Below are 20,000 nucleotides of genomic sequence, written 5' to 3' on the forward strand. Positions count from 1 at the left end.
ACTTCACCCTTGCCCCCGGTGCCGCTCACACCGGTGAATGAATGTTGAATGAATGATAGGTGGTGGTCGGAGGGGCCGTAGGCGCAAATTGGCAGCCACGCTTCCGTCAGTCTACCCCAGGGCAGCTGTGGCTATGAAAGTAGCTTACCACCACCAGGTGTGAATGAATGATGGGTTTTTAACATGTAAAGCGAGTTTGGGTACTTAGAAAAGCGCTATATAAATCCCAGGTATTATTATTATTATTATTATTATTATTAGAACAAATACCCAGAACCCCTTGCAGCACTAACTCTTCCGGGACGCTACAATATACCCCCCAACCCCGCCCACCTCAACCTCCTCATGCTCTCTCCGGGAGAGCATGTCCCAAATTCCAAGCTGCTGTTTTGAGGCATGTTAAAAAAAATAATGCACTTTGTGACTTCAATAATAAATATGGCAGTGCCATGTTGGCATTTTTTTCCATAACTTGAGTTGATTTATTTTGGAAAACCTTGTTACATTGTTTAGTGCATCCAGCGGGGCATCACAACAAAATTAGGCATAATAATGTGTTCATTCCACGACTGTATATATCGGTATCGGTTGATATCGGAATCGGTAATTAAGAGTTGGACAATATCGGAATATCGGCAAAAAAAGCCATTATCGGACATCTCTACTTGTTGCTCATCCTCTTTGTGTTCGGGCTCAAAAATATAAGGTTCTGTATCGTCATTTCACCCAAAGTAATCGTTGTTGGCTCTGTCAAAGTCTGCTTGACTAGCGTCGTTGTTGATGGAGAAGGGATCTGTGGTTCCTCCTCTACATCACGGATTACGTGGATAAAATAGGATTAGGGGCGGGGTTAGGATAGGTTTAGGGTGCATGTAATCCACCGAAAAAGCAATACATCCGAAGTAATAACAAGCGTGGTTTCACACGTTGTCGTCACCGCTGTGGGCGCCACTTAGAGTGTCTGCGGCCGCAGCTGGACCCCTCTCCTCGGGGCAGGGGGTACAAAGAATTGCTATGGCGACATCTAGTGGACACGTTTAGAACAGCAGTTTCTTCAATTTCAGCTCATTTTGAACCTGTTGGCGGGACCTGTTTGACACCCCTGTCTTAGGAGATATTCACTTCCAGGGTCAAACTGTGGGCATCATGTTACAATTCAAGTGTAAAAAGAAGCAAAGCAGGGGTAATATGCTAACTTTACTAACAATTTAGCACCTGGTGACACTTGAGTGCTATGAAAGTCAGTGATGTCATATAACATGTGACTGCGTGGCCAACTAAACATGGCCGACCCAACGGGAGGTCGCCTACCAAACGAGCGCATGGTGGATTTTAACCTGAATGAGGTGTCGCCATGGCAACTGGAGATGGCCGTAGGGCACCTTCATGTGTTTTGGTGACATGAAAAGTTGTCTTGTATGCTGAGACATGATGTTTACGTCGCACTAAAACATGACTTGTTGTGTCTGTGTGTTATCACATGTGCCATGCTGTGTGTGCGTGTGTGTGCGTGTGTGTGCGTGTGTGTGTGTGTGCGCAGGCTGTCTGTTTGTGTGGTCTGATCAGTGTGTCATTGTGTGTCCCCTCTCCCTCGTCCCGCCAGTCACGCCAGAGGCCGTGGGCTTCCTGACGGCGGTGGGCGTGCTGGTGGCGGCGCTGGCCCTCCTCTTCCTCTTCATCAACAAGATGATGTGCTTCTCCCGCGTGGGGGGGGTGCCGTGTCTGGAGCAGCAGAGCCGCAGCAGGAAAACACGCCAAGGCCTCGGTGAGACGCTCACTCTGCTCTGCGCGTGCAATTTATGACATCATGTGACATCACATGACATCACATGACATCACATGACATCACGTGACATCACATGACATCACATGACATCACATGACTTCACATGACTTCACATGACATCACATGACTTCTCATGACATCTCATGACTTCACATGACTTCACATGACATCTCATGACATCACATTACATCACATGACATCTCATGACATACCATGACTTCACATGACATCACATTACATCACATTACATCACATGACATCTCATGACATAACATTACATCACATGACATCTCATGACTTCACATGGCATCTCATGACATAACATGACTTCACATGACATCACTTGCCATCTCATGACTTCTCATGACATCACACAACATCTCATGACTTCACATGCTATCTCATGACATCTCATGACTTCACATGACATCTCATGACTTCACATGACATCACATGCCATCTTATGACATCACATGACATCTCATGACATAACATGACTTCACATGACATCTCATGACATAACATAACTTCACATGACATCTCATGACTTCACATGGCATCTCATGACTTCACATGGCATCTCATGACTTCACATGACATCACATGACATCTCATGACATAACATGACTTCACATGACATCTCATGACTTCACATGGCATCTCATGACTTCACATGACTTCACATGACATCACATTACATCACATTACATCACATGACATCTCATGACATAACATGACTTCACATGACATCACATTACATCACATGACATCTCATGACTTCACATGGCATCTCATGACATAACATGACTTCACATGACATCACTTGCCATCTCATGACTTCTCATGACATCACACAACATCTCATGACTTCACATGCTATCTCATGACATCTCATGACTTCACATGACATCTCATGACTTCACATGACATCACATGCCATCTTATGACATCACATGACATCTCATGACATAACATGACTTCACATGACATCTCATGACATAACATAACTTCACATGACATCTCATGACTTCACATGGCATCTCATGACTTCACATGACATCACATGACATCTCATGACTTGACATGACATCACATTACATCACATGACATCTCATGACTTCACATGGCATCTCATGACATAACATGACTTCACATGACATCACTTGCCATCTCATGACATCTCATGACTTCACATGCTATCTCATGACATCTCATGACTTCACATGACATCTCATGACTTCACATGACATCACATGCCATCTCATGACTTCACATGCTATCTCATGACATCTCATGACTTCACATGACATCTCATGACTTCACATGACATCTCATGACTTCACATGACATCACATGCCATCTCATGACTTCACATGACATCACATTACATCTCATGACATAACATGACTTCACATGACATCTCATGACTTCACATGGCATCTCATGACATAACATGACTTCACATGACATCACTTGCCATCTCATGACTTCTCATGACATCACATGACATCTCATGACTTCACATGCTATTTCATGACATCTCATGACTTCACATGACATCTCATGACTTCACATGACATCACATGCCATCTTATGACATCACATGACATCTTATGACTTCACATGACATCATTTGACATCTCATGACATCACATGCCATCTCATGACATCACATGCCATCTCATGACTTCACATGACTTCGCATGACATCTCACGACTTCACGTGACATCTCATGACATCACATGACAACTCATGACTTCCCATGACATCACAAGATATCTCATGACTTCACATGACATCTCATGACATCTCATGACTTCACATGACAACATGATTCCACATTATATCGCATGACTTAATGACTTCACACGAGATCGCAATAATTCACATTATATCTCATGACTTCACACTATATGTCATGATTTCACACTGTATCTCATGACTGTACATGAGATGCCATGACTTCACATTGTATTTCATGACTTGACATTATATCTCACGACTTCACACGACTTAAAGGGGAACTGTTGCCCATCATTCACAATTCTTATTTAACATGACTTCACATGACATCTCATGACTGTAGATGACATCACACGACTTAGCATGCATCACATGATTAAATATGACATCACGTGACGTCACATGACATCACACGGGCTTGCAACATTAGTAGAAAAGAGGTAAACATGTCAGTAAGAATGCATTAATAAGCTGGTCACTCAAATTCAAACACTTATTGAGGGTTTTTCTTGTGAGGGAGTGACTGCTGCTGCACACAAAGTTCACACCTCAAGTGTGCGATGTTGCCTTTTTGTGGGCCAGGTAACTTTTTCTCCTCCGTCGGAGTAATTGTACTCCTCCGTGCGACGTAAACCGTAACCTCGGCCTTGCTGGTATCAGACAGGGACAAGTCACAGGTGGAGAAAATCCTCAGTGCTGAGCTCTGTAGAACTTGCACCTGGCTCGCTGACAACAAGCTATCCATACACTTGGGTAAAACGCAATCCATCCTATTTGGGTCCCACATCAACCTTAAGAAAGTCAATGACTTCACTATAAAAGTGGGTGACATTGTTATCACCAGGAAAGATGAGGTCACCTACCTAGGTTCCATTCTAGAGGCTAATCTTTCCAGTGATAAAATGGCAACCAAGGTAATCAAAAAGGTCAACCAACGAATGAGATTTCTCTATAGAATCTCCTCTCTGGTCAACAAAAGCACCATGAGGATTCTGGCGGGAACTCTCGTTCAACCCTTTTTCGATTACGCATGCACCTCCTGGTACCCTAGCACCTCTAAAACCCTCAAATCTAAACTCCAATCATCCCAGAACAAGCTAGTCAGATTACTTCTAGACCTCCACCCCAGATCCCACCTCACTCCTACCCACTTCTCCAAAGTGGGCTGGCTCAAGGTGGAGGACAGAGTAAAACAACTTGCACTGAGCCTAGTCTATAAAATCCGCTACACCTCCCTGATACCGAAGTACATGTCAAACTACTTCCTTAACGTAAATGACCGCCATAACCACAACACCAGGGGGAGCTCCACTAACCACGTTAAACCCAGATTCCGATCTAACAAAGGTCTTAACTCATTCTCTTTCTATGCCACATCAATGTGGAATGCGCTCCCAACAGGTATAAAAGAAAGGGCCTCTCTATCCTCCTTCAAAACCACAATAAAAGTTCACCTCCAGGCAGCTACAACCCTAAACTAACACCCTCCCCGGATTGCTAATAATCAAATGTAAACAATCAAATGCAGATACTTTTTCTTATGCCTTCTGATCTTTCTCTCTCTCTCTCTCTCTCTCTCTCTCTCTCTCTCTCTCTCTCTCTCTCTCTCTCTCTCTCTCTCTATGTCCACTACTTGCTGTCCATATCCTACCAAGTCAGACCTACACTGTTCCAATATCCATTTCTCTGTTCTGAATTGTTGATGACTGATGATAATCAACCAAACCTAACCCCCCCACACCCCGGATTGTAAATAATGTAAATAATTCAATGTGATTATCTTGTGTGATGACTGTATTATGATGATAGTATATATCTGATAGTATATATCTGTATCATGAATCAATTTAAGTGGACCCCGACTTAAACAAGTTGAAAAACTTATTCGGGTGTTACCATTTAGTGGTCAATTGTACGGAATATGTACTTCACTGTGCAACCTACTAATAAAAGTCTCAATCAATCAATCAAACCGCACCGTCACGTCTCACGTCTCACGTCTCACGTCTCGTCGCCCCAGTTGCAAAAGTCAACAACTCAGAGAGCAAACAGTCGCCATAGCAAACGCCCAGCGGGACAGTCGGCTCGCGTCACGCCCCTCTCCTCAAACACCACAGCGAGTATTTCAGGTGGTTGAACAAACACGACTTCCTGTTGAGAGCCCCCTCGCCTGCTGAACAACTTCCAGCTGAGCGCTGAGGGTGCGTTTACTCTCTCTGGCGCCCCGTCGACGACCTTCTCCGCAAAGGTAGTGTGGTGTGCATGCTGGGCCACTAGTTGGCGCTGTGACTTAACAAAGGTGGAGTCAGGCAGGATGATTATATTTCTTCTTATGCTCACAGCCACTAGGGGGTGTATTTGCAAGCAAGCTAAGGATTGCTATGATGTGCTGTGATGCATTCAAGTCTTTATTCCAGCGCCCTGATGATATCTTGTTTGTTTCTGCATGTCAGCCTCCTGTAACCATGGCGACGGCGCAGGTAGAGGCAACTTGCGTCACTCGCCGCCTGCCAATTATGTCGAAATTACGGCGGAGCGCTGTGACCCGCCATTTTCTCTGAAGCGCGTTGACACTCCACGTAACTGCACTCACGTGTTGTCAAGGCACCGCATTCTTCTTCTTGCCAGACCCTCGTCTTCCTCGCCGTGAGCCCACAAGGTGGAGGCTGTGCCGTCTTTTTGTCCCTGATGTCATCCACGTCACTTGATGACAATTGTATTTGCTAGAATGTTCTCCGAGCAAGTCTATCTCAACCGGTTTGATCCCAAAATGTTCCACTCCACTCCTGTAGGAGGCGCTAAAGCACATTGCAAAGTGTGTGCCAACATCCTCACTTTTGTGGTGGGTCACTGCCCCACAATGCCCCACGCTGCCCCACACTGCCCCACGCTTCCCCACGCTGCCCCACTCTGCCCCACACTGCCCCACACTGCCCCACTCTGCCCCACTCTGCCCCACACTGCCCCACACTGCCCCACACTGCCCCACTCTGCCCCACACTGCCCCACTCTGCCCCACAATTCCCCACAATTCCCCACACTGCCCCACAATGCCCCACTCTGCTCCACACTGCCCCACACTTCCCCACACTGCCCCACACTGCCCCACTCTGCCCCGCAATTCCCCACAATGCCCCACGCTTCCCCACGCTGCCCCACGCTTCCCCACACTTCCCCATGCTGCCCCACGCTGCCCCACAATGCCCCACACTGCCCCACACTGCCCCACGCTGCCCCACACTGCCCCACAATGCCCCACACTGCCCCACTCTGCCCCACTCTGCCCCACACTGCCCCACTCTGCCCCACACTGCCCCACAATTCCCCACAATGCCCCACAATGCCCCACTCTGCCCCACTCTGCTCCACACTGCCCCACACTTCCCCATGCTGCCCCACTCTGCCCCACACTGCCCCACTCTGCCCCGCAACTCCCCACAATGCCCCACGCTTCCCCACGCTGCCCCACGCTGCCCCACGCTGCCCCACAATGCCCCACGCTGCCCCACACTGCCCCACTCTGCCACACTCTGCCCCACACTGCCCCACGCTGTTTGTATATGTGTGTATATGTATATGTCTATATATGTATATATATATGAATATGTGTATGTATGTATATGTATATGTGTGTATATATACATATATATGTATATATGTGTATATATATGTGTATGTGTGTATATGTATATATATGTGTATATATATGTGTATGTGTGTATATGTATGTATGTATGTATTTATATATATATATATATATATATATATATATATATATATATATATATATATATATATATATATATATACATATATATATATATATATATACATATATATATATATATATATACATATATATATATATATATATATATATATATATATATATATATACATATACATGTATATATATATATATATATATACATGTATATATATATATACATGTATATATATATACATGTATATATATATATATATGTATATATATGTATATATATATATATATATATATATATATATATATATATATACATGTATGTATATATATATATATATATATATATATATATATATATATATATATATATATATATATATATATATATATATACATTTATGACTCCATTATGGTTATGGTTATAAGTTTATTTAGTTTCCAATTTCTCTATTCAACATGTTCGAAAAGGTAATGGGTTAAATGATAAATGGGTTATACTTGTATAGCGCTTTTCTACCTTCAAGGTACTCAAAGCGCTTTGACAGTATTTCCACATTCACCCATTCACACACACATTCACACACTGATGGCGGGAGCTGCCATGCAAGGCGCTAACCAGCAGCCATCAGGAGCAAGGGTGAAGTGTCTTGCCCAAGGACACAACGGACGTGACTAGGATGGTAGAAGGTGGGGATTGAACCCCAGTAACCAGCAACACTCCGATTGCTGACACAGCCACTCTACCAACTTCGCCACGCCGTCCCCAGGTCTAGAAATCAGGGATGTAAATCTTTGGGCACCAGAAGATTTGATCTGATTCCGATTCCATTCAGAATCGATTCTTGATTCAAACCAATTCTCGCAACATATTTTTTTGTATAATAAAATGTACATACAGCGCATTAAATATGTACTGGAGTTAATAATATTCATTCATAAATAGTAAATAAATAAAATAATTACGGTATTTAAAACTAATAAACAATTTAAAAAGTAATTGTAGAATATTTTACGAAATAATATAAATTAAATAAATAAATTAATGTTTTATTATAATAAAACAATAAAATGTACAGTGTAATATATATATTAAACGATATAATTTATATATATTTATATTTAAATTTTTAAAATTTTGTAATCATATCACCCGTCACTCCAATGAAGTCTAGAAATGGATTGATGGAGTAATATTTTTAGAAACGTATAAAATGTTTTCCTCTTTTTCCTTCTCATGCAGTCAAAAGCTTCGGCGGCGGCGACGGCGGCGCAGGCACGTCCTCGGACAGCGACAACGAGGTCATGAAGCAGTTTGAGATGTCGGTGTCACGCTCGCAGAGTTTGCGTGTGAGTCAGCCCAGAGGTGAGCAGCAGCAGCAGCAGCAGCAGCAGCAGCAGCAACAGCAACAGCAGCAGTTTCGGCGGACGCTGAGCCGGAGAAATCAGTTCTCCCGCTTGTCCAAACACGAGGAGGGCAGCACGGAGCCACGCGACTGTGAAGGTAAACAAACAACGTTCACCTGTGCAGGTCTTGTGGTGATCCGACGAGAAGTTCCACCGAGTCCTTTTTTCATGGACCTTGTTTTTCCTGTGCGGTCACGTTGGATCATGTCTCCGTGACCCGACTGCTTTTAGTGTGATGCAGCCTGCCCGCTGTTGCCATGGCGATGAAGCCATTGATGAAACGCTGAAATAGGGCCTTCAGCTTGAAGGTTTGACAACATGAGCTTTCTTCAACGCAGCCTTTTTCTGCCTCCTGAGAGCTTGTAAAACCACATTTCTGCCCAAACACTGTAATTCCACATCAAGAAATTATCATGTTGTTTTTTATTTACTAAAAGTGTCTAACAACAACAACAACAACATACAGTTGTACCTCGACTTACACGCTTCATTGGTTCTGTGGCGGCGCTCTTAACCCAAAACACTTGTATGTCAAATCAACCTCTCCCATTGAAATCTATTTAATTGCTACTTGGCCCCCGTGAACAGGTGTCAAACTCATTATTTATTGTGGTCCGTCACATCATTTACTGTGGTCTGCTACATCATCTATTGTGGTCTGCTACATCATTTACTGTGGCCTGTCACATCATTTACTGTGGCCTGTCACATCATTATAGTGGTCTGCCACATCATTTATTGTGGCCTGTCACATCATTTACTGTGGTCTGCTACATCATCTATTGTGGTCTGCTACATCATTTACTGTGGCCTGTCACATCATTTACTGTGGTCTGCTACATCATCTATTGTGGTCTGCTTCATCATTTACTGTGGCCTGTCACATCATTTACTGTGGTCTGCTACATCATCTATTGTGGTCTGCTACATCATTTACTGTGGCCTGTCACATCATTTACTGTGGTCTGCTACATCATCTATTGTGGTCTGCTACATCATTTACTGTGGCCTGTCACATCATTTACTGTGGTCTGCTACATCATCTATTGTGGTCTGCTACATCATTTACTGTGGCCTGTCACATCATTTATTGTTGTCTGCCACATCATTTATTGTGGTCTGCTACATCATCTATTGTGGTCTGCTACATCATCTATTGTGGTCTGCTACATCATCTATTGTGGTCTGCTACATCATTTACTGTGGCCTGTCACATCATTTACTGTGGTCTGCTACATCATCTATTGTGGTCTGCTACATCATTTACTGTGGCCTGTCACATCATTTATTGTTGTCTGCCACATCATTTATTGTGGTCTGCTACATCATCTATTGTGGTCTGCTACATCATTTACTGTGGCCTGTCACATCATTCACTGTGGCCTGTCACATCATTTAATGTGGTCTGCTACATCATTTACTGTGGCCTGTCACATCGTTTACTGTGGCCTGTCACATCATTTACTGTGGCCTGTCACATCATTATAGTGGTCTGCCACATCATTTATTGTGGTCTGCTACATCATTTATTGTGGTCTGCCACATCATTTATTGTTGTCTGCCACATCATTTATTGTGGTCTGCCACATCATTTATTGTGGTCTGCCATTTTATTTAATGTGGTGTGCTACATCATTTACTTGGTCTGCTACATCACTTATTGTGGCCTGCCATATCATTTACTGTGGTCTGCTACATCATTTACTTGGTCTGCTGCATCATTTATCTTGACCTGCCACATCATTTACTGTGGCCTGCTACGTCATTTATTGTGGTCTGCCATATCATTTATTGTGGCCTGCCATGTCGTTTAATGTGGTCTGCTACATCATTTACTTGGTCTGCTGCATCATTTATCTTGGCCTGCCACATCATTTACTGTGGCCTGCTACGTCATTTATTGTGGTCTGCCATATCATTTATTGTGGCCTGCCATGTCGTTTAATGTGGTCTGCTACATCATTTACTTGGTCTGCTACATCATTTATTGTGGTCTGCTACATCATTTATTTTGGCCTGCCACATCATTTAATGTGGTCTGCTACACCATTTACTTGGTCTGCTACATCATTTATCGTGGTCTGCTACATCAATTATTGTGGCCTGCCACGTCATTTACTGCGGCCTGCCACTTCATTTATCGTGGCCCGCCACTTCATTTATTGTGGCCTGCCATATCATTTATAGTGGCCTGTCATGTCATTTAATGTGGTCTGCTACATCATTTGCTTGGTCTGCTACATCATTTATTGTGGTCTGCCACATCATTTAATGTGGTCTGGTACATCATTTATTGTGGTCTTCCACATCATTTAATGTGGTCTGCTACATCATCTATTGTGGTCTGCCATATCATTTACCGTGGGCCTGCCACATAATTTATTGTGGTCTGCTACATCATTTATTGTGGTCTGCTACATAATTTATTGTGGTCTGCTACATCATTTATTGTGGTCTGCTACATCATTTATTGTGGTCTGCTACATCATTTATTGTGGTCTGCCACATCATTTATTGTGGTTTGCTACATCATTTATTGTGGTCTGCCACATCATTTATTGTGGTCCGTCACGTCATTTAACATGGTCATGTCATTCAACGTGGTCTGCCACATCATTTATTGTGATGCATCACATTATTCAATGTAGTCTTCCATGTCATTTAATCTGGCCTGCCATATCATTTATTGTGGTCTGCCACATCATTTATTGTGGTTTGCTACATCATTTATTGTGGTCTGCCACATCATTTAACGTGGTCCGCTGCATCATTTATTGTGGTCCGCCACATCATTTATTGTGGTCCGTCACGTCATTTAATATGGCCATGTCATTCAATGTGGTCTGCCACATCATTTATTGTGATGCATCACATTATTCAATATGGTTTTTGTTGCGTTGACCAGCATTCCTCCAATGGGGAATTCAAATTGCTAGTCTCTCCCAGATTCTTTTTATGGCAATACGCTGATGTTTATATTCAATCAACAGGCAGTAGTTGGTATTTTGTGGTTTATTCTCCAAGCTTAGAGGAAAAACGTGAGACCAATCTAGCACACCAGCGTTCCCCAGCCCGGTCCAGATCGGTCTGCCACACATCACGAAAACATTCTGTTCTTCAAATATAGAAAGAAGTAACTCTTAATTATGGATAAATGTGGATATATGCATCCGTCATTTTCCATGTCATTTAATCTGGCCTGCCATATCATTTATTGTGGTCTGCCGCATCATTTAAGGTGGTCCCCCTCGTCACTTAATGTGGTCGCCCACATCATTTAAAGTGGCCCATTTAATGTGGCCTGCCATATCATTTATCGTGGTCTGCCACATAATTTAATGTGGCCCCCCTCGTCACTTATTGTGGTCGCCCACATCATTTATAGTGGTCTGCCACATAATTTAATGTGCCCCCCCCCCTCGTCACTTAATGTGGTCGCCCACATCATTTACAGTGGCGTGCCATGTCATTTAAAGTGGCCCACCACATCATTTAATGTGGTGCTTCATATTATTCAATATGGTCTTCCATGTTATTTATTGTGGCCTGCCATGTCATTTATTGTGGTCTGCCACATAATTTAATGTGATCCCCCTCGTCACTTAATGTGGTCACATCATTTACAATGGCGTGCCATGTCATTTAAAGTGGCCCACCACATCATTTATTGTGGTCCGCCACGTCATTCAACATGGCACTGATAGTTTTATGTTCGCTGTTCAGCTAATTCTGTATGTACAGTTAAGATTGCATTATAAGACGCATTTTAATACTTGGTGCTATCTTAGAAGTAGGCTAACTTGGTAGAGTGGCCGTGCCAGCGACTTGAGGGTTCCAGGTTCGATTCCCGCTTCTGCCATCCTAGTCACTGCCGTTGTGTCCTTGGGCAAGACACTTTACCCACCTGCTCCCAGTGCCACCCACACTGCTTTAAATGGGGTTCACTATGTAAAAGCGCTTTGAGTCACTAGAGAAAAGCGCTATATAAATATAATTCACTTCACTTCACTATGTCATTGTGTTAATGTTAGCATACTAACATTTTATGCGAGCTTTTTAGCTAATTTTGTATGTTTATACCTCAAAAAGAATGGGTTTGGATACTTGGCGCTATCTCAGAAGTACGTCAGCTTTGATAGTCCATCACATGGTTAAAGAAAAGGAAACAGCATCGAATTAAAAAAAGAACCTAACCCCCTGCTTATCGCCGTAAACATGATTACTACAAAATAGATGAAAATATCCTCACGCCCTCAGACGTCTTCCCGCCCGCCGTCAGGGAGGTTCCCGGCGAACAGAACCTTCCGTACTCGCCGGAACCCTCCGCGCCAGAGGAACCCTCCGCGGTCGAGACTTTGGCCGCCATCCTGGAGAGTCCGGCGCGCGGGATGAACCGGCAGAATGTGCACGGCGCCGAGGACGCGGAGACTGGCCCGGGAAGGACGGACGCCGCTGACAGCTCCTCCACATGGAGCCCCGAGGTACTGCAGCACACGACGCCAATAAAAGTATAATCTTCAGCAGGGGTGTCAAAGTTATTTTAGCTCAGGGGCCGCATGGAGGAAAATCTGTGCACGCGGGCCGGACTATTAAAATAATGGCATTAAAACAAAAAAAAGACAACTTCAGATTGTTTTCTTTGTCTTACTTTGGCCAGAAACAGGACAAACACATTCTGAAAATATTACAATGAAAATATAGAAAAAAATACCGGCAGCGGTAAAGTTTAGATCAGGGGTCACCAACCTTTTTGAAACCAAGAGCTACTTCTTGGGTACTGATTCATGCGAAGGGCTACCAGTTTGATACACACTTAAATAAATTGCCAGAAATAGCCAATTTGCTCAATTTACCTTTAACTCTATGTTGTTATTAATAATTAATGATATTTACACTTAATTGAACGGTTTAAAAGAGGAGAAAACACGAAAAAAATGACAATTAAATTTTGAAACATAGTTTATCTTCAATTTCGACTCTTCAAAATTCAAAATTAAACCGAAACAAAGAAGAGAGAAACTAGCTAATTCGAATCTTTTTGAAAAAATTAAAAAAAGAATTTATAGAACATCAATAGTAATTTTTCCTGTTTAAGATTAATTTTAGAATTTTGATGACATGTTTTAAATAGGTTAAAATCCAATCTACACTTTGTTAGAATATATAACAAATTGGATCAAGCTATATTTCTAACAAAGACAAATCATTATTTCTTCTAGATTTTCCAGAACAAAATTTTTAAAAGAAATTCAAAAGACTTTGAAATAAGATTTAAATTTGATTCTACATATTTTCTAGATTTGTTTTTATAGTTTCATATAAACTATAAAAACTTGAAACAGAATAATTTTTTCGAATTTTAATCATAATAAGTTTGAAGAAATATTTCACAAATATTCTTTGTTGAAAAAACAGAAGCTAAAATGAAGAATTAAATTAAAATGTATTTATTATTCTTTACAATAAAAAAAATACATTTACTTGAACATCGATTTAAATTGTCAGGAAAGAAGTGGAAGGAATTTAAAAGGTAAAAAGGTATGATCTTCAGCGACGTTAGCGTGTTAGCATGTTAGCAACACATTGTACATGTTTGACTCCCTTTGTCGTGTCACTGTGCAAATGTGCGAGCTTCTTTTTCCTACTCCCCTGATTGGCTGTTTGTTGCTAGGCAGAATTCGTAGGGCACCTTCATAACTGCCCCATTGGCCAAATTTGCATGGAGCGTTGTCAAGAACAAGTGGTTGAATTGCTGCTCTGTATTTACTACAAAAGACATATTTGCTTACCATTTTTCCTCAACTTTCAGCTAGAGCAGCCCGCCCACCACGACGTCATCCCTCCGCCATTAAGCTCCTCCCCTCGCTCGTCCTTCTCAAAATGTTGCGACCTGCTGGTGTCGCTGGAATACCGGCCGGCGGCGGAGAAGCTGCTGGCCACCGTGGTGGCGGCCCGCGACATCCCGGACAAGGGTCGCAGCGGGATGGACTCGTGGCAGGTCCACATGGTCCTGCTGCCCTCCAAGAAGCAGCGCCGCAAGACCTCGGTGAGGCGGGGCTCGCCGCTCCGCTTCGACCAGACCTTCAGCTTCCTGCGCGTGGAGCCCTCGGACCTGCTCGCGTCGGCCCTCCGGTTCCGCATGTACGCCATGGAGGGCAGGATGTCCCGGGAGCGCATGATGGGGGAGAAGGTGCTGCGCCTGGCGGGGCTCAACCCGGCCGGCGGCACCTTGGAGACCATGCTGGTCCTGGAGCCTCGCAGTAACATCAAGGTAAGTCAACCGTAAGACCTTTTAGGTACGAAGATCCAGGGTGGACAGAACGGGAAGACTGACGGTAAAAAAGGTGTGGAAAACCATTAAACGTATTTTTCGGACTATAAGTCGCTCCGGAGTATAAGTCGCACCGGCCGAAAATGCATAATAAAGAAGGGAAAAAACATATATAAGTCGCACTGGAGTATAAGTCACCTTTTTTGGGGGAAATGTATTTGATAAAAGCCAACACCAAGAATAGACATTTGAAAGGCAATTTCAAATAAATAAAGAATAGTGAACAACAGGCTGAATAAGTGTACGTTATATGAGGCATAAATAACCAACTGAGAACGTGCCTGGTATGTTAACGTAACATATTATGGTAAGAGTCAGTCAAATAACTATAACATATAGAACATGCTATACGTTTACCAAACAATCTGTCACTCCTAATCGCTAAATCCCATGAAATCTTATACGTCTAGTCTCTTACGTGAATGAGCTAAATAATATTATTTGATATTTTACGCTAATGTGTTAATAATTTCACACATAAGTCGCTCCTGAGTATAAGTCGCCAAACTATGAAAAAAAACTGCGACTTATAGTCCGAAAAATACGGTACTAAACTAGGTGGGGGGGGGGGGGGGGGGGGGGGTTGGCTCAGTTTGAGAGTAGGAAAAAACCCTGGGCAAAGCATATATCCTTATACTTATACCGTTTTTTACAGACTATAGAGCACACACACTACATTTTAAGGGAAAAGTATGTTCCTATATATAAGCTGCACCGCAGCTATATATATATATGTTGTGAAATGAGTTATTTACACAGAAATATTCTGTAAATGTTTATTTACATACCTTAATTGTTTCCAAAAAGTGCCTGTAAGACGGAAGTAAAACGGATGATCAAACAAAACAGAAGTCGTCGTCGAATTTACGAAACTGCAACAATACAAAAAGAATGCCATTGTAAGTTAATGATTCTAACACAGACACTCGTAAACGTGTTAGCATATTAGCTAATGCTAACGCTGCTAGCTGGATTACATTATGATAGCATGGAGGAAAGACTATAAAAATGGGAGCCATTACCTCCCTGCTTGGCACTCAGCATCAAGGGTTGGAATTGGGAGTTGAATCACCAAAAATTATTCCGAAATTATTCTCTGCATTTGACCCGTCACCCTTGATCACTCCCTGGGAGGTGAGGGGAGCAGTGAGCAGCAGCGGTGGCCGCGCCCGAGAATCATTTTTGGTGATTTAACCCCCAATTCCAACCCTTGATGCTGAGTGCCAAGCAGGGAGGTAATGGGTCCCATTTTTATAGTCTTTGGTATGACTCGGCCGGCGTTTGAACTCACGACCTACTGATCAAATTGCCTTCTGAGTGTATTTGCTTGTTTTTGGGGGTATTTTTAACTGTACTATGGCCGTTAGCGAAGAAAAATCCCAAAATTAGCCCCACCGGACTATAAGTCGCAGATATATAAGCTTTGAAATCAGTTATTTAAACAGAAACATTCTGTAAATGTTTATTTACATACTTTAATTGTTTCCAAACGGTGTCTGTAAAAAGGCAGTAAAACGGCCAATCAAACAAAACAGAAGTCGTCGTCATGGGCCCATTAGCTGCGCAAGCTAGCTCTCCAATCAGCTAAACAGACTCAATAACTCCATGGTGACGTTTTGGTGAATTTACTGAGGAATTTGTGAAAGTGAAACAATAACAAAAAGAATGTAAGTTAATAACACTAACACAGATACTCGTAAACATGTTAGCATATTAGCTAATGCAAGCGACGCTAGCTTGATTACATTACGATAGTACGGAGGAATATGCATGAAAACACTCCTACAGACATCACACTTGGGACGCTTTGGAAAGTAATAATTGTTTTAGTTATATTGTAAAACTTACAAACGTTGCTTGGAGTGATGAATGACGAATCCGTATGAGTAGAAACGCTATGGACGGCGAGAAGACTGAACAGCACTTCTACTTCGGGTTGAATAAGCGCACTCATAGCACAAACAATAAAATGCCTTTTCAGTGTATTTGCTTGTTTTGGGGGGTATTTTTAACTGTATTGTGGCCGTCAGCGAAGAAAAATCCATAAGTTAGCCCCACCGGACTATAAATTGCAGATTTATAAGCTTTGAAATGAGTTATTTACACGGAAATATTCTGTAAATGTTTATTTACATACCTTCATTGTTTCCAAACGGTTTCTGTAACTTTCCAAACGGTGTCTGTAACACGGCAGTAAAACGGCTGATCCAACAAAACAGAAGCTTTGCAAGCTAGCTCTCTATTCAGCTAAACAGACTCAATAACTCCACAGTGACGTTTTGGGGAATTCGATGAGGATTTTTTTTAAAGTGAAACAATACAAAAAGAATGCCGTTGTAAGTTAATAATACTAACACAGACACTCGTAAACATGTTAGCATATTAGCTAACGATAGCAGGTACAAATATGCATGAAAACACTCCTACAGACATCACTGTTACGGTTTAGGAAGTAAGAATCGTTTTAGTTATATTGTAAGACTTACAAACGCTGCTTAGAGTGACGAATGATGAATCTGTATGCAGGGCCGGCCCGTGGCATAGGCCGTATAGGCAAATGCTAAGGGCGCCGTCCATCAGGGGGCGCCACGCCAGTGCCACAAATGTTGGAGGGGAAGAAAAAAAAGAAAAAGAAAAAAAGTTGGTACTATTATTTCTAAATACATAAAATAATCCCACGTTAATTAAAATGCAAAGTAAAGCCTATTTAATATAAGTATTATTTGTTACAACATTACGCTCCCCCTCCCCCGGCACGGTGCGCCCCCTCCCTTCCCGTATCATGACTCTTTTTGGACGTCACCACATAAAAAAATCAACACAAGATGTCAAAACGGCCAAAACTGTCAGGTGCCCAGGGAAGAAAAAAGAGAAAAGAAGAGGAGAAACGAGAAAAAGACAGAGGTAGCAGGTAGGTAACGTTAGCCTACATGAAATGATTTGTCTGTTACAGAATGTGATAGTAACCTGGCTTTTTAGCATTAAGCTAATGTTACATGATTCTGCAATTGCTAATCAATAAATAGCTAGTTCTGTTTTAACGTCTTGTGGAGGGGGCTAAATTGTTATGGAAACTAATAATGTAACGTTAGGTAATTACAGTACTCCCTGGTGTACAGTAATTTGTAAGTCATTCTAGTTAATGCAATATTAAAAAGCACAAATAGAGAACTCTGTAGCATCCCCTTTTTTTGTAATATAGTTGTTAAAGTCATACTGGTTTGATATCTTGTTTTGTGCAGTGCCTTATTTATATTGTATTTTTAATGTATTTTATGCAACTTGTTGACACGTTTTATTGTGTTTATGTATGTAAAAAATATTGTATTTCATATATTCATTTTTTATTTTTTGTATTCATTTATTTATCCATATTTTTCTTAATCTTGTTAACTATTCTGATTGTTAATTTGCTTTATTTAAGTAAAAAAAAAAGGTAAAAGACAAAGCTATTCGGTTTCTTGTGAGTATATACACTTCACTGCCGATGTGGGGGGGCGCCACCTAAAATCTTGCGTAGGGCGCCAGATTGGTTAGGGCCGGGCCTGTCTGTATGTACGAGTAGTAACGCTATGGACGGCGAGAAGACTGAACAGCAATTGAAAGCACTAACCTCCAGTAAGCGAACTCGTAGCACAAACAATAAAACGCCTTCTCAGGGTATTTGCTTGTTATTTGTAACTGTATTATGGCCGTCGGCGAAGAAAAATACATGAATTAGTCGCACCGTCTTATAAGCCGCAGGGTTCAAAGTGTAGGAAAAAAGTAGCGGCTTATAGTCCGGAATTTATGGTACATATTACGACAACTCGAGACTTGCTACAAGGGGGCAGCTGCTGCCACCGGGGGCCATACCATAGCATACCATCATAAAACTGGGGGTGGGGTATGTGTTCCTCACGGTGTTTCCTGGTGTCCTCAGAGCGTGGGCTCGCAGCTGAGCCTGGCGGGCGTGTCCCACAGCGACAGCGCCTCGTCCACGCAGTCGCTGACACACGGCGGCGTCCCCGAGCTGCTGGTGGGCCTGGCCTACAACGCCACCACGGGCCGCATGTCGGTGGAGCTGATCAAGGGAAGCCACTTCCGGAACCTGGCCGCCAACAGACCGCCAGGTCGGAGCCTCGCCCGCCTCCCCTCCCGGGGAACACCTTTGTCATTCCTCCTCCGTCTTTCAGACACGCTGGCTTGCCTGACGCTGCTCAACTCGGTGGGCCGGGAGATCTCGCGCTGCAAGACGTCGGTGCGCCGCGGCCAGCCCAACCCCGTCTACAAGGAGACCTTCGTCTTCCAGGTGGCGCTCTTCCAGCTGTCGGACGTGACGCTGATGCTGTCCGTGTACAACCGCCGCAGCTTGAAGCGCAAGGAGATGGTGGGCTGGGTGGCCCTGGGCCAGAACAGCAGCGGCGAGGAGGAGGAGCTCCACTGGCGCGACATGAGGGACGGCCGAGGGCAGCAGGTGTGTCGCTGGCACGTCCTCTTGGAGGCGTGACGCCCCCTGCTGGCGTGGATGTACTCTTAGGACACGGCCACTCGTCACTGCTGGGGGCAAAGAGAGTCGATGACGATGACGAGTCTTTGGGCACCTGACCTTTTCAACCCCACTCGCCATTCCACACCATGTTCCATTCGAACCAATTATTTATTTGTAATCATTATGGGGAAACTTTTTCAAAACAGCTTACAGGTTAGAAAAGTTTGTTCCGGTTGAGAGGAGATGGCCTAAAAACCATCCTTTTAAAATACATACATATATATAAAGTGTGTATATATATATATATATATATATATATATATATATATATATATATATATATATATATATATATATATATATATATATATATATATATATATATATAAACACACATATATATATATATACATAAATATATATATACAGCATATACATATATGTGTGTGTGTGTGTGTGTGTGTGTATATATATATATATATATATATATATATATATATATATATATATATATATATATATATATATATATATATATAC

The 20,000-nt window shown here is 42.5% G+C and overlaps 2 protein-coding genes across 3 annotated transcripts in view; both read left to right on the forward strand.

Annotated features, from left to right (window-relative positions):
* Window positions 1-8,932, forward strand: part of LOC133641168 (synaptotagmin-14-like) — a 35,068-nt gene extending 26,136 nt beyond the window's left edge. The window contains exons 2-3 of the mRNA XM_062035096.1: window positions 1,604-1,765; window positions 8,495-8,932. Of these exons, the coding sequence (XP_061891080.1) occupies window positions 1,604-1,765; window positions 8,495-8,874 (542 nt within the window). The 3' untranslated portion in view covers window positions 8,875-8,932. The remainder of the gene's footprint in view (window positions 1-1,603; window positions 1,766-8,494) is intronic.
* Window positions 8,933-12,333: 3,401 nt separating this feature from the next.
* On the forward strand, window positions 12,334-19,724 carry LOC133641167 (synaptotagmin-16-like). Of its 2 annotated transcripts, XM_062035095.1 has the most exons (4): window positions 12,334-13,139; window positions 14,468-14,929; window positions 18,912-19,101; window positions 19,165-19,724. In XM_062035095.1, exons 1-4 carry the CDS (start codon window positions 13,047-13,049, stop codon window positions 19,476-19,478), a joined length of 1,059 nt encoding a protein of 352 aa, XP_061891079.1. In that variant the 5' UTR covers window positions 12,334-13,046; the 3' UTR covers window positions 19,479-19,724. The 2 variants fall into 2 exon arrangements, with proteins under 2 accessions (XP_061891079.1, XP_061891078.1); XM_062035094.1 differs by having other exon boundaries at window positions 18,912-19,724.
* Window positions 19,725-20,000: the final 276 nt, after the last annotated feature.

The sequence above is a fragment of the Entelurus aequoreus genome, linkage group LG23 (genome assembly GCF_033978785.1).
Source record: "Entelurus aequoreus isolate RoL-2023_Sb linkage group LG23, RoL_Eaeq_v1.1, whole genome shotgun sequence".
NCBI classification, from domain to species: domain Eukaryota; kingdom Metazoa; phylum Chordata; class Actinopteri; order Syngnathiformes; family Syngnathidae; genus Entelurus; species Entelurus aequoreus.